General features: G+C 31.7%; 1 protein-coding gene across 3 annotated transcripts in view; it reads right to left on the bottom strand.

The window, feature by feature from the left end:
- The window catches only part of CDH19 (cadherin 19), a 102,068-nt gene that overhangs the window by 64,611 nt on the left and 20,659 nt on the right, over window positions 1-16,798 (bottom strand). For all 3 annotated transcript variants that reach the window (XR_750453.2, XM_010386337.2, XM_030926212.1), the window contains exons 2-3: window positions 6,673-6,977; window positions 3,089-3,383 (exon numbers count right to left, since the gene is read on the bottom strand). Coding sequence is in view for 2 of the 3 variants with exons in the window: in XM_010386337.2 (XP_010384639.1) it covers window positions 3,089-3,383; window positions 6,673-6,867 (490 nt within the window). In the remaining variant the exon portion in view is untranslated. The remainder of the gene's footprint in view (window positions 1-3,088; window positions 3,384-6,672; window positions 6,978-16,798) is intronic.

The following is a 16,798-nucleotide window of genomic DNA, read 5'->3' on the forward strand; positions in this document are numbered from 1 at the left end:
TGGCTAGGAAATTTTGAATTAAGATAAAAATTCAAAAACTTAAGCTGTGGATATAGAAAGATAATGAAGAATTAAAGTTATATTTAGGTAATATAATCCACAGTATACATTAATTTAATACTGAGATTGAAGAAAAAAGATAAATCACATATAATTTTATTAACTGATTTATTTACTTCACAGTCAACAAAAATGCACGAATGCTTCAGAAGGAAACCATTGCTAGAAGGTTGGCAAAGCAATAGAAATATTCCCCTATTTCCATATTATATAACATTTCTAATAGCAGCTGACCATCACTCAGTTGGCCTCTCCCTCTCATGGAAAGGTATACAAAGTGCTCCTTAGTTCTTGCATGATTTCATACACAGCCTGGACCCTAACTGGCATTCACACAGTATGCACTGATTACACAAATTGAAAATAAAATTTGTACGTCTATCTCAAATTGCAATGCACAAAGAGATTTGTAGTTGCCAGATATTGCATAGACCAAACCATCTTTTGCAATCTCTCTGAACACCTACAGTGGGGCTGCACTGATACCATGATACCAATAATTCTCTTGCGGGCTCACTACCCAACTCCGTAAAATGGCTGTTTTGTACCTCCTTTTCTCTAACTAAAATTTTACCCACGTGCTCTCAATTACTGCCTTTGTGTTATGCTTCACTGATAAAATAGAAATGTTTATTAACTGATTTGTTATGAACAAATATGTTAATCTATAATCCGTCCCTTCTGTAAGTACAATGAATTCCACGACCCTTTCTTCTTTTCTTTTTTTTTCAAGAACAATTTTATAGAGGTTATATCCCTTTTATTTTGCTTCAAAAAATATTATTCTCTGGGATCATTCCCCATAGTATATAACTGTGCTGTTCATTTTCCTCTCTTAAAAAAACAATTGAATAGTTGTAAACAAGCAAAAAATCCTCTTGACCTTCATCTTTTTCTACCTAGCGTCTCACATTTCATTTTCTCCCTGTGGCATAACACCTTTTAGACTTGGCTTAAATCATTACTTTCTCTTATTCTTCCTTTTATGCCATACAACAGTCTTCAGCATACTGTAATAGCACAAATTAAACCACTGTACTTATCAAAAACCAGGAGTCTTCAACTCACCAAATCAAAAGTCAACACTGCCTTAATCTTAGCCTCACAGCAGCATTCTACATGGTTAAGGGATCTCTTCTTTTGGAACATCTTTTCTCATATCTTTCCCTTCTTCCTACAACACTCGCCAATCCCACTCATCTAATTTGCTTGCCGACTCCTTTTTGCTTAACAGTCAAGTCAGCCTGGATGCTTTTCTCTTCTCCAGCTACATTCTCTGCCAAAGGGATCTCATTCATTGTCATGCCTGACATGCGTGCTGTATGTCGATGATTCCCATGTTGATATATGCAGTCCTGAGCACTCTGCTATGGATTCTCTTTTCCTCGAATGTGGCATGGATGGCCTCTTCATGTAATTCACCTCAAACATCACCTTCTAAAATGTCCCATTTCCTCCAGACAATTAATAATCATCATACCTCACCCATACATAACACTTTTATACTATACATGATCATATATTACCTCCTTTAATTAAAATAACTATTTCTTATTTGCATATAACTAAAATTTGTTTCATATTAGCAGGTAACTCCTTTATATCCTTTACAATTTTATCTATAGTTTCAAAGGAAGATTCCTAGCATGTTAGGTCTGTAATAAATGCTAGGAGAAGAAGAAGAGGAGGAGGAGAAGGAGGAGGAGGAGGAGGAGGAAGAAGAAGAAGAAGAGGAAGAAGAAGAAGAAGAAGAAGAAGAAGAAGAAGAAGAAGAAGAAGAAGAAGAAGAAGAAGAAGAAGAAGAAGAAGAAGAAGAAGAAGAAGAAGAAGCAGCAGCAGCAGCAGCAGCAGCAGCAGCAGCAGCAGCAGCAGCTGTGGAGGAAGAAAAGGAAGAACCAGAGGGAGGAAGGAGGAAGAGAGGGAATAAGGAGACAGGGGAGGGCAGTAAGGGAAAGGAGTAGAAGGGGGAGAAGGAGGAGGAGGAGGAGCGGGGAGGAGTTATATGAACTGATTCTTTGCCTAGCTACTAAAACAGAGGAATTTAAACTGCTATTTACATCCAATAATAATTTGTCTTGATATATATATTACATAGGCAAATTTGTTTCTGCTGTATTTAAAGACCTATGTTCCAAACAATGTAGAAATACATCTTTGAGTTCCTACCTGGAATGTTGAAAATGAAGAATCAGGAAATTTTATGATGAAATATGTATTTTTGAAATCATTGACTAATGAATCAAGTAATGAAGTAAAGTGGTTACAAACATGTTACCATAATTTAAAATGGCCATTTTCAAATCACATTTATTTGTCACTGTTAAGTACATTTTTTAATTAAACATGCCATTATATTGTGCTACAAAAATTTTTTGAGTGAATGACTAAGAGAAGTTTTGCATAATCACAATTTCACCTTTACTGGAAAGACATTTCTAATTTCCAAGACAGTCAACTCTTACATCTTATGAAAACCATTCTCTCCTAAATGCATTATATTTAAAATATTAACAGCAACAACACTGGATTTTGAAAAGTGTCTTCAAATAAATGCAACCACACACAAGTGTTCAACCACTTGCTTTTGTCTTAGTGGTATTTTTAATGGTTTTGATATATACTGTAGAATCTAATAAATTCACTTTTCCTATTTTTATATGCATATCTTGCAGGATTAGCTTATTTGCTTTTATGAAATACAAAAATATATTTTGTTTTGAAAAAGAAAGTCTTGTACTTAAGAACCTAGTAAATGAACAAGCTAAAAAATTTATGAATTGCTCAAATAAACATGTCTACACTTCTTTTACTCCTGTGAAGATTGAGGTATTTTAATAACATTAATGTGTAGTATCATTTTTTCAAAATTTTGATGCATAGTCTAATTTTTCAAATATTTTACTTAAACATATTTGTAGAAGGAAGTTCTAGTATAGAACCTTAAATCATCTACTTCAAGACATATCCTTGAAATTTTAAACCTGATTTCATTGTTAATATATCTTTGATGTAAATTAATATGCAATACCTTCTGGAGACATCTCTGGTACAATGGCCTCATAAGGTTCATCTAGGAATTTTGGTTCATTGTCATTGATATCCGAAACTTTGATGACAAACTCAGACTCAGGTTCCACAGCCCTTCCAGTAGTGATGTCTATTACCTGGGCTCTTAAGGTGTAGAGGGATCGCTCCTCTCTATCAAGCTTCTGTATGGCATATATGTCACCTGTTCTTTCATCAATGATAAAAGTACTTCCAGCTCCAGCTCCCAAAAGCTTGTACTGGAAAGAATTATTTCCATTGTCTAAATCAGATCTTAGCTGCAAATGGAAAGAGGGATCATTTAGTTTCCAAACATCTGAAATGGGCAAATCAAAATAAAGATTTTCTTTTTATGTATGTTAATTATTTTCCAAGTTAATGATTTTATATTGTTTCCATATTACATTAAATGGGGTAAAATATTAAATGTCAAGATTAAAATCTATCACCAGGGAGAGGGGAGAGTGAACATTTAGTATAAAGAACGATACAAATTTCATTATTCTTAACAGAAACAATACTAATTGGATAGTAAAGCTTCTTTTGTAAGTTATGCACAACATAGTTGGTCCAATTTTGATTTATAATTAAATAATCAGTCACTAACACCATACTCTCAAATATTTATACTAGACTGGGTCCTAGAGACAGACAGAAAGATAATTTGCTGACATTTAAACACTGATGTTCTGTCTCTTGGCTGGAAATGCATGGAAACAAGAAAATATTAGGATGAAAATTAGGGTTCATAAAGATAAAAATAATCTTGACTGTTCTTTAGGTACTTATTATTTGTCATAAAATCTATAAGTTGCTTTTTCAATTAATTCTCATATCAATATTATGAAATACATATTATTGATATGATCAATTTTTCTATAGAGAAGAAAAGTGAGATTTTTTTTACAAACTTTTTTCAGAGTCACATGATCTTTGTGCAGATTTAGGATTTACACCACGAGGCTATCAAATCTTCTTTGAGGCTGTCAAATTTCAGATTCTCCACTGACAACAACTCAGTTACATGTTCTTTAGCCCTTGGGTTTTAGCCAGAAAGTATAAAACTTTCTTCTCAATCTATTCTACCTAATTATCAAATACACACTTTCAGCCTGTGCACTCATTTCCGTATTTTCAAAAGCAAAGTAAATTTGTTCATCATTCATACTGTTGAGGTATTATTTAGAATTTTTAATTTATCTGTAACAAAAAAAAAGTCTAATTCTGATATAGTTAAAATGATGGCATAGCATTTCATATCTAAATTATTTGTACCTAGGAGAAGTATGTCATGGTTCCCTAATTGTGAATCCACGTTGTCTTGATTCACCATTTATGAAAATGCTCTTATTCAAAGTAAGAGTTCCTCTGCAAATTTACAAAGATAACCATGAAATCAGTTGTAAACAAATTCATGATTTTTCTGATGGCTCAAGTTATAATTTCTTATTCTGGATAAATTAATACACTTTCTATGTGGCTGTGGAGAAAATCTAAAGGTATTAGTAACTAATTTTGAATTTCAACAATGTGCCGAATATCAATGCCATGTAACGAAACAAATTGAGAAAAATAACATCCAGATTGTGTTTCTGCTAATACCTCTTTTAATTTGGTAGTTCCTAATTATTCATAAAAGAAATTCTTTATTCAATGATGTAATAAATTGAGGAAAATAATTATACAATCAAATCAATATATCAAGTGAGCAATATATGGCTCGTATTTTTTAAATGATATTTCAATATGGTTTGATAATTTATTTGATATTATAATGAAGATAAATTAAGTTTAGTAATAAATAAATATATTGCAAGTATATGTGCAGTGTAATTTTCAAAGACAAGTGAGATTGACATTTTTAAGACCCAGATTTAAGGGAAGACAGAAACAAAAACGAAAAAGCTTACTTGAACACCTGCCTTTTAGTGTCACAAAATGCATATGTTAAACACATCTCAATCAAACGGCCTCTAGTATTATACAATTTTCTATACTTCTATTCAAAAATATTTTCCTAATTAGGCTGCTACTATGGATTTGCTAAACAAACATCACTTCAAATTTTCACTTAATTGTACTTCCCAATCTTAATCATTTTTCAAACAAATAGATCAAAGAAAGTTATCTTGAACACATCAGCTAAATTGTATATTTACTAACTCTTTTGACAAGCACCTAAACATTCATTATTGTTCTTTTTGAAATCAGTGATCTGCTTGTTTTAACTTGATGAATTTGTGTAGCAGAAAACCATTTTTCAGAGTAGTTTCATAAATATTTTTATAGAGTGGAAAAATAAGCAAAACCAATCACTGTGAGAAAGGAGGTAACCAGAGATTCATGTGGGGCATAGAAACAAACAAACTAGAAAATGAGACAGCCCCAGAGGTAGCCTGTGTTCCAAGTACACTGATGCACTTCCCTACAACACCTTATTTACTAAAAGTCAACAGCTGGTTTTAGCCTGTCACTCCATTCAGTGATGGGACAGCTTATGGTGCTCTGTGCAGTCTACTGTAAAGGTGTCCAGAGACTCAGTTACCGAGTCAGCACCTGACTGTGGACCTTGTTAGTGCCAACTCTGCATACTATTTACCTGCAGTTCGAGTCAAAAATAAAAGGGGATGAGAAATATTACTTATAACGTGTGTGTGTGTGTGTGTGTGTGTGTGTGTGTTCACAATACACCCTCCTCCCTACACGTTTGGAAATACTTGCCTAAAACCCTAATCTAAGGCTTTGGTTGAATGTACTCATATACATTTGGCTGATAACATAGGTGAAGTTCTGTGGAATCCAGATACCATGCTAACACTGCAGCTCTCCTGAAAGGCCTAGAAAAAGAGAGTTAATAAATTTTGAGTGCTTCACCCTTTGGGCCCAATTAAATTTTAGTGCCAGTTAATTAGCAGTTAAACTTATTTCAGTTCATTTATCTAGAGAAAAAGCCTTGTGGAAAAGGATATGATACTGTAATCACCTTTGTTTAAAGGAAATCAAATAATAAAATACAAACCAAAAACATAAATAGAATTTGCTTTGTCTCATTAAGGAATTGTTCTTAAAATATATTCTTTTAAGAAAGTGAACATAATACTCCTTTTACTTTACTAATCAGTTGAAGTGTGTAGGCTCCAGAAGCTACTTAATTGTAAAAGAATATGGTATTAACCTGCTTCATTAAAAATGAATGAGGGGTAAATCAACAGCTACTTAGCGTAATAGAAAATCAGGCTAAATACGTTGGCAAATGATATTTGTCTCACTGTGACTGCTTAGATCCATTACCAAAAATAACACCATCAAGTTTCTAGATGTTGAAAGTGAGGGCTGCATTTTCATAAGGGATACTAACGTGAAATTTAAAAACCAGAGCTATCCCTCTTCAAGATTTTAGTGGATGTTTTAGGTGCTTGCAAATCTGAAACAATTATTAATGTGATGTTTGAAGCTTTTCAGTGGTTTCGCTGTCAAAATGTGGAACTCATCAAATCTCCAAACTTCTCCAACATATTTATTTACATTGTTGTGCTATTTACTGTAACATTTTAAATAAATAAGTACCCGGCCGACGTGATGACTAGTTGTATTCATTTCCTCTGGTACCAAAAATTGGTTCCACACCCAGCCACGCTTCACTCTCAGATGAGATCCTACTGGCTGCTGGACTTTCTTTGTTTGGGAGTTTTCTGTTGCTCCAAGACAAGGCCATAGGAGAGGAATTCCCAACATAAAAGGCAGCAGTAAATAACAATTCATTGTGTTGACTCTTGATTCCAACTGTTACTCTTCAGAGAAATAGGATGTCACAAACAAAAATCTTGCTTTCTTTTATAATCCTTTTTTGCTCCTGTGTATCTTCTATATACCTAAAGCGTCAGAAACAAAACAAAATTTGACATTTTAAAATAACATTTTCTCACATAATTACTAAAGACAAGTTACAACTTCTGCATATGACAAAAATGGAATAAAAATATACATTTAATTTATCTTCCAATTAAGCTGGCTAATTATATTTTGTAGCTCAGTAATAATTTGATTAGAATAATTATAAATTTCCACTCAGGCACTGCTAGTTTTAAACTGCAGTCATAAATCTGCCTGAAGGTTGAAAGATTGCTCTGGGAGTCTCCTTGATTGACAGCTGACATTGAGATAGACTTCCTTTTAATTTGACTTGCTTACTTTCTCCATTCTTTCTCAGTAAAACTCAAACTATCTTATTAAAGCAACAGACAATCCAGGAGGAAAAAAAGTCATATTTCTCCTCTTTATATTTGATAGAGATAAGCTTCCTCAACCAATTTCCCAAATTATGATATTTTATGTAGTAATTAAATAGACAAAATGGCAATTCAGCTTAAAACTGGTGAATTCAATAATCAGTTATACTGATGCTATAAAACACTAAATAGAAAGCTTGTGCAAGCTATTTACTCTTTAAATTTCAAAGATATGGGGAAGAAGTGTTTATCAGCTTAACAAAAAATCATCTTAAGACAATAAATACAAAATTATAGTGCCTGGGTAAGAATGGGTGAATGTTTGTAATATTTAAGAATGATATGAGATGTATCTTCTATTATTTAAATACTAAAACAAAAGACTCTGCCTACTGACTTTTACATTTAAAACTTTCCATTGACCAAGGCTGTCTCTTCATGATGGGTAATAATGTAATTTAATAGTTTTGCATTTCCAACATCTACATCCAGCCAAATTTGATGTATTTCCTTGGCTTCCATGAAGAAAAAATAATTTTGTAAGCTTCACAATGGAGTTTAATATCATATAATCAACAGAAAAGCCAGAGTTCGTGTTAGGACTTTTTCTGCATGATTGTGTTTTGAATCTTCTGCATGTATTTTTGAATGACTCCTTAGAGATTTTTTAGGTCTTTGGCTCGTGCTAAGAAGAGTTGTTAAAAAACACCTAATTAAGAAAGTACACAGGGATTCTGTGGTCCCGGTGTACTCCCTTTAAGCAGATGTACTCCTTGTTAAAAGTTTACTTAGTGAAGGTCATAGAGAAATTCAGCTGAGGTGAAAAAGGTGAAATTTATCTTTATGTTACGTATTTGAAATTCAGATAAATCTGTGCTTTAGAAATTGCTAAAATATGTATTTGTGGTAGCTGATGAATAAGAATATTTGGAACTGGTACAATATTATTCATGAGAAAGATACTTTTTATAAGTTTGGCAAATTATCACCAACACTGATATGAAGTTAGCTGGCTGTGTTTCAGTGAATATAATTTTTGTGAAATTTATATTATGGTATTTTGATACATATAAAGATATACAAAATAGTGTAATGAATACCTAGGTATCATTACCCTGCTTCAGTAATTACCAACATATGGTCTATATTGTGTCATCTCTATTCATGCTCACTTTTTAATATTAAAACCAATTTCAAATTCATATCATTTTAACCATTGGAGACACACACACACACACATACACATACACAAGTATAAATGCTACGTAAGTGTGTGTACACACCCTTAAAAATCAAAGTCAAAGTTTAAAATTAAGAAAAACTTTTTAATATAATAAAATATTCATAGTGTTCAAATTAAAAATCTTTGTCTTTGAATTAAGACTTAAATATGTTCACACAATACAGTTTTTGATACATTTCTCAAGTCTCATTTGGTCTACAGATTTCCTCTCTCTGTTTCTAATTTTTCTTTCCATTTATATGCTGAAGAGTCAAGTTTATTTGTCCTATAGAGTTTCACATAGTCTGAATTTTGATAATTGTATCACTGTTGTGTGATTCAGTATGTTTCTTTATCCTCCATGTTTTAAATAAATGTTTAGGGGCATGATTAGATGTAATATAAAATATTCATCAAACATATTCATAGCCAATTCCCATTGTATGACATCTTTAGTAGAGTAGGATAGAAAATATATGTTCAAGAAACCAGAAGAAAGTTTGAACGTGTTAAGTAGAAAAATTGAAAATAAAATAAAGATTAAACTTTTAGAGAATAATACTACAATGTTTGTGATGAAATACACTGTATATGATTAATGGCATATTATTCACACTGAGAAAAAAGACAGATTGAAGACAGAAGTATAAATCATCTGAAAAAACATAATGAGGAAAAGTTAAAAAATTAAAAATGAATAAACTATCATTGAGTTGTGAGACAATTTCAAACATTCTCATTTATGTACAATTGCAGTTTCTAGAACCAATGAAATTTAGAAACTCATACATGCAAAATGCTTAACAAAACTTAAGCGCAGATATTAAAAAATATTATACCAAGGTGCATCATGATTAAATTACTCAAAACCATTAATAATGAGAAAATCTGAAAGGTAGTCAACGACATGTTATATACAGAATAGCAAAGATGAAGTTGATAGCAGATGTCTCATCTCAAACAATGCATGCCAAATGACAGTGCAGAAACATTTTTAAAGTATTGAAAATGAAAAGAAATCAATTTAAGTGAGATTTTCTCAAACAATCACAGTGATTTTTATAAAGAGATCAGCTGAATTGAAAGAGAAGAAACTGAGCTGTCAGGTATTGGAGAAGCTAATTCAAAGAACAAGTAAAAAGTTAAAGAGGTAAGCCTTTAGACACTTACTGCAATGGTATAAGCAAGAAGTTAAAACCAAAGAAATTGTTGCATCTCCTTTTTTCATTTCCTCCATGGAACAACACTCTAATTGAATCAGAGGATAAGCACAGACGTGTGGATCATTCCATTATAATGGTAGTGCTACAAACAACTAAGTCAATTTTATGGACTCTGGGGTTGGGGGAGTGCAAGGGGAGTGTTAAGAGTGAAAAAGTACTAAGTACATTGTCAGAGCGGGAAACGGTCTTCAAGGTTTCACCCACTTTACTCAATAAGGAGATGCTTGAGAAATGCGTCAGATGAGAAATCTCATCAGAAATGCTTGAGAAAGAGCTCTGTCCAAGGCCACAGATAAAGCCCTCTTACACTTCAACCCTGGGGCTAGGAATGTAAACACAGAAGAGCGTGACCTAACAGAAGGGGCAGTCTCCTTGACTGCAACTCCCTCCAGAGAGTGCAGTGCACTGGTTGTGCATCAAATCCAGTGTGACAAGGGAATGTTTTCACGGTGAGTACTGTACTGCCAGGTCAAGTCTTTATAGCTGCCTATAACCAGGCCTGAACAAATCACATTTGTTACCCCAAAGCCATATTCCTAATCTTCGGTAAAGGAAAGTGGGATGAAGACTCTTTTTGGTGTACAGCATCAGCACACAAGGGGAACTCCAATACAATAAATGATTAAAGAAGTCCTTCAAGAATAAATAAAATAATACTAGAAAGAAATCTGGATCTATGCAAAAATAGAATCACCAGAAATGGAAGGTATATCAGTAAATAGAAAGACCTTTTTAAATTTTATAATCATTAAAGGATAACTGGCTGTTAAAGCAAACATAATAACAAAGGATTGTGGGGCATACATCATTTGCAGAAGTAAAATGTATGAAATTAATAGCATAAAGGTTAGGAATATGCTATTTTAAGCTCTATAAACCATGTATAAAGTGGTATGATAGAACTTAAAATAGATTACAATAAACCTAAAGCAACTACTAAAATAAAGTAACAGAATTTACTACAGGCTACAAAATAGATAAAACTGAAGCCTAAAAAATACTCAATCCAAAGAAGAAATAAAATAAAAAAGTGAGCAAAAGACAGGTGAAAAAAAAATACAAGTAACAAAGTGGTATGTTTAATATTAATCATCATAATAATCACACTAAATATGAATGGGATAAAAAAACAAAGTATGACATAAAGATTATTAGATTTTTAAAAAGATTCAACAATATGTCTTTAGAAATGATTTAAAATATAAAGGTTCAGTAGGTAAGAATTTAAAGAATGAAAAACACATATCTTGTTAACTCTAGTCAAAAGAAAGCTACAATGGCCATAATATTAGATAATGTAGATTTTGGGGCAAAGAATATTAGCAGTGATAAACAATATCATTTCATAATAACAAATTTCATAATTATAAGTGATAAACAATGTCATTTCATAATTATAAATGATAAAGCCATTTTATAATCTAAAACAACATCATTTTATAAGAATTATGTCAAATCATTAACAGGGCACAACTATTCTAAATGTTTATACACTTAATAACAATGCCTCAAAATAGATGAAATAAAAGATGAAATAAAACCTTATTGTATACAAGAAGAAACAGACAAATCTATAATGCAAATTGATTTATTTCTATTCAACATTATACCGAAAATTCTATCCAATGAAATAAGAAATTAGAAGCATCTAGATTAAAAAGATAAAATAAAAATATATTTATTTATACAGGGCATAATTACACATATAGAAAATCTTATGAAATCTATAAAAATACTGGTAAAATGTACAAGTAATTTTAGCAGGGTTGGATAATACAAGATCAATATTAAAATCAATTATATTTCTATTTACTAGCAATGCATAATCAAAATTTAAAATTTATACAACAGTACATTTTATAATAATATAAAGAATTCAAAGACTGTGACATAACTCTACCAAAAAAATATGCAATACCTCTCTATTGAACACTATAAAATACTGCTAAGAAGAATCAAGAAAAATCAATATAATTGGAGATATTTATTATGATACTGGACCAGAAAACTCAAAATCGTTAAAAATGTCAATTCTCTCCAAAGTGTTGTATAAACACAATTTTAAAAATACAGCTAAATTAAAATTAAAACATAAAATAAAATTTCAAACGGGTATTTTTATAAAACTTGCATGCTCATTCTATAATTATATATGCAAAAGCATAGGGCTTAGAACAACTTAAGGAACATTTTGAAAGAAGACGAAATTTGGAAGACTATGCCATCTGTTTTTAAGACATAATGCTACAGTAATCATTATGGTAAAGTATTGGATCAACAAATAATTTAGTAGAATACACCACAAAGTGCACAAATACACCTACATTTATGTAATCAATTGATTTTTGAAAAAGTTCAAAAAGCAAATCAATGGAGAAATAACAGTCTTTGTGCTAAAACACCTGAGTATTCACTTGAGAAAAAGATACTTTGATCCATACTTTACCGTGCATAAGGTCAAAGTCATCTTGGATAATCCAGGATAATTTTCCTATCTAAAGACCATTAACTGAATCTCATATTTATCTACAGAGGTCACAGTCTTGGTTTTAGGAGTGAAGACCTTGATATCTCTGAGAGCCATTATGTGGTCTACCTCAGATGATAATTAAATGAGAAGACAAGTCACAGACTGAGCGAGTATTTGTTAATTATATATCTTGTATTCAGAATGTACAAGGACTTTCAAAACTTGGAAACAAAAAGTCATCACAATTTTTTAAATAAGCAAAATATTTAAAGAGACATATCGCAAAGAGTTGACATGTAAAATAAGTTTAAAAAAAGATAATCAACATCTTCAGTTTCAACAGGTAAATGCAGATTAAAACTACAATTAGATACCAGTAAATTCTTACTAGAATGAATATAATTAAAAGACTGACCATATCAAGTATTGAAGAGAATATAGAGCAACTGTACCTCTCAAAAACTGCTAGTGTGAATGTAAAATCGCATGAGTATTTAGAAAACAATTTGGTAATTTGTTACAAAGTTAAACATACGCCTACCATAAGATCCAGCCATTCTAGATATTAGGTACATATCTAGGATATCTATCTAGATATCTACCTAAGACAAATAAAATTATTATTTCCATATGAAGATGCTTACCTGAATATCAGAGCAGGTTTATTTGTAATAGACAAAAACTGGAAAAAGTCAAATGTCTTTCAACAAGTCAATGTACTAAGAAAGTGTAATATGTCTATGCAATGTAATGATACTCAGCAGTGAAAAGAAATGAACTACTAATACAGTAATATCTCAAAATAATAATGAATAAAACAAGCCTACCAACAAATTCAGATTGTATGTTTCCTTTTGCATCTGATTTTAGAAAATTTAAAACAATCACAGTGACTGAAATCAGACTAAGAACTGAGGGAAAATGAGGATGGGAGGAAGATCAGGAGGGACGGATGATGAAGAGACACGAGGAGACTTTTGAAGGTAGTGATGAGTGTGTTTATTATCTGCATTGTGATGACAGTCTCAGAAGCAGATATATGTCAAAAATTCGATTCAACTTGAGTATACGCAGATTATTGTGCCAATTATACTTCATTAATGTTGTTAAAAGTCTTGACTTGTCAAAACCTTTAGAAACAAATTAGACAACTAACTGTGGAACAACAGATAATAGATGCTTCTGATGTGTTATGATATGACCTTTATAAAGAACATTGCCTATAAATTATTTTACCAAAACATGTTGAAAGCTAATTTTCAAGTTACAGGAAATTAACCTATAATAAAAGAACAAACTAAATGGGAAACAAAGTAAACAAAGTAAAAAGAAACAATCATTTAAACCCAAATTGTGTCTTTCTATAGATTTGCTACCCACAGTGTAACCTGTGGAATAGGAGCATCTTACTACAAATGCCAAATCTTGAGCTTCTTCACAGGTACTAACTTTGAGTCTGAATTTTATCACACTTACCACAAGCTCTGAATATATAATAAATTTTAAAAAGCATTGATCTACCACAAAATTGATCTAGTTTATTTGATACATCAAAAAAAGAAGGAGTATAGGAAAGATACTGTTCTAGATTGAGAAAGATTTAAGATGTTGTAGAACTAGTGTAAAATGTGGGCATTGTTCGGGTCATGACTTTACAAAACTGTTTTGATATTTGCATTTTTATGGATTTATAAAAAATTAGTCTGTATAAGGTATAATATGTACTGTATAAGGTACAATACTACTAATGTAGAGATGAGCAACAGATGATAATGAGAAAGTATTGCCAATTTTGTTGGTCATTGAACATTTCTTTCTTGTTATATAAAAACATGCCCTATTTTTAGTCATGTATACTTGAAGCATATTGGTATTAGAAATGACAGGATGTGTTGAGAAAAAGTATATTTTCTTTAAAATATCTCAAAAAAAATGGGAGGATAGGCAAAACCATTGTGGTAAAATGATGATAATTGTTGAATTTGGGTCATGAGTATTTGGATAGTTGTACTTTTATTATTCACTTATGCTTAAAATATACATAATAAAACAACAACAAAAATATACAGCAGTATTGTACTTTTAAATCAATGTTAAACAAATACAAGTAATTATTTTAATACCAGCTATTGATGACAATGTGTAGAAAGCAGAACTATAGAACACTCATAAAATTGAAAATTTGGACACTATTTTGGAGAACAATTTGGCCAAAAGCAATAAATTTTACAATGTGTATATAAAGTAGCAGTTATATTTTACTATTTTATACCTAGAGAAATATTCACATTTGTCCACTGGGACGTAAGTATAAATTGGATTAATTGAAAAAAGAATGTTTAAATTAGGATACTGTATGATACTAATTATATAAGTGTTTCACAATTACAAGGCAATGTCCCATAATACTCTTAGCATAAAGCAATTAGATAACTTAGTAAGTCTAAGCAGAGAAAACTGACAAAATTTGTCATGGTAATTACCATGATTGAAATAAGTGAAATTTGTCTAAAAGTTGAAGCTTAGGAATTTCTGCAACATTCTCCTCCCTCGAAAACAGTTTAAAGTAAATATGACAAAAAATAACACTCATGACATCTGGGTGACTTTTCTACCAAGTGCTATTTTTTCCCCATTAAACATATGATTAAAATATTTCTCAATTAAATTTAAAGTTAAAAATCATCATTTATGATTCTAAGGAAAAAGCCCTTTAATTTGAACCGCTTTATATAAAACATACAAGAAAAATGAAAGGTAGTAGTAATTATATCTCAATAATGAAATATTGTGGCTTTGTTTATACTCTTCTATATTCCAAACTTTCTATAATGGTCATACATTTCAGCGGAAGTGAAAAGCATTTCAAATAATGTTCCACTTCTGATTGAAGACTGGTGGCAGCTGTCAGCATTGCTAGACTGAGAAACACTCTGGGCTGAAACCAAGCAAATAAGAAAAAATGCTCTCGCCTGAAATGGGCCCTGGATAAAGCAGCAGTGACATTTTGCCCTGCATTTGCAATCTTGTTTATATTTTCCAATCAGAGGAATATACTAAAAAACCTAGATAACATTTCAATATAAAGAAATGCTAATACTATGTCTTATGTTAGTGTGTTTATATTTTTTCTCTTATTGCTAATACTTGGAAATATTAATCCATATTTATTTTCAAAGTTGTTATATATTTAAAAATAAAATTTCATTTATATTAGCACAATATTAGATACTAATTACAATAATATTTAAATAACATTATTATAATATATTATGTCCAAGTAAAACTGAAAGTATATTTGTGATGATTAATATCAGGTGTCAACTTGATTGCGTTGAAGGATCCCTAGATAGCTGGTAAAGTATTGTTTCTGGGTGTGTCTGTGAGGGCGTTGCCAGAGGAGATTAACATTTGAGTCAGTGAACTGGGAGAAGAGTCACCTTGGTTGTGGTTGGGCACCATCCAATCAGCTGCCAGCATGGCTAGAACAAAGCAGGTGGAAGAAGGTGGGGGACGCTGACTTGCTGACTGGCTTTCATCTTCCTCCTGTGCTGGATGCTTCCTACCCTTGGATATCAGACTTTAAATTCTTCGGCTTTTGGACTCAAAGTGGTTTGCCAGGGGGCTCTCAGGTTTTTGGTCACTGAAGGCTGCACTGCTGGCGCCCCCTGCTTTTGAGACTTTGGGACTCGGACTGAGCTACTACTGGCTTCCTATGTCCTCAGCTTGCAGAGGGCCTATCGTGGGACTTCACCTTGTATCCTTGTGAGTTAATTCTCCTAATAAACTCCTTTTCATATATGCATATATAATATTAGTATTGTACCTCTAAAGAACCCTAATACAATATTTTATGTAATGTGTTAATTACATCACACATGCTGGGACTTATATTCAGTAATTTTAAGTGACCTATCCTGTAAACAAATGTATTCATAACTAGTGTTACAACTGATCTTAGATACATCCTGTATAATATACACTGTGCTTTATTAAATGGAAGAAAAAATGCATACATGTCTAACACTGTGACATCTATAGCTGATGGTTCGCTTTGTTTACATTGAATAAAGATCTATAAATTACATTTTAACGTTTGGACCATTCTTCAAATGACAAAATAAAATGTTTTCTATTATCTCCTCTTAGTATACATTTTTCCCCTTGTTCTAAAGATTCTTGAGGTCAAGTAAAAAAAAAATAAATCAGAATGATGGATCTGGTGGCTGTGTGAGGGAGGATATAAGTTGAAGCTGGGAAATGTGGATGTGATATAGAAACTTAATCCTGTTTGTGATCTCTTAAAAAATCAAGGGAAACTTGGCAGCTTCATAGAATGACACTATACATAAAAAGACTTTGAAATGGCTTTCTCAGAACCACTAGTATGAAATATAAAGAAATGTGAGTGGATATAGTTTGCATACATATGTGAAAAGGAAGCAATATTTGGGGGCCAAAAATTGTAATAAGCCATGTGCCAATTCTTTCTCTGAACATTCATTCCATAGTACTAAAATGTGAAAGATCATCCTCTGTTTTATTTATG

This window comes from Rhinopithecus roxellana, chromosome 21, assembly GCF_007565055.1.
Source record: "Rhinopithecus roxellana isolate Shanxi Qingling chromosome 21, ASM756505v1, whole genome shotgun sequence".
Taxonomy (NCBI): Eukaryota; Metazoa; Chordata; class Mammalia; order Primates; family Cercopithecidae; genus Rhinopithecus; species Rhinopithecus roxellana.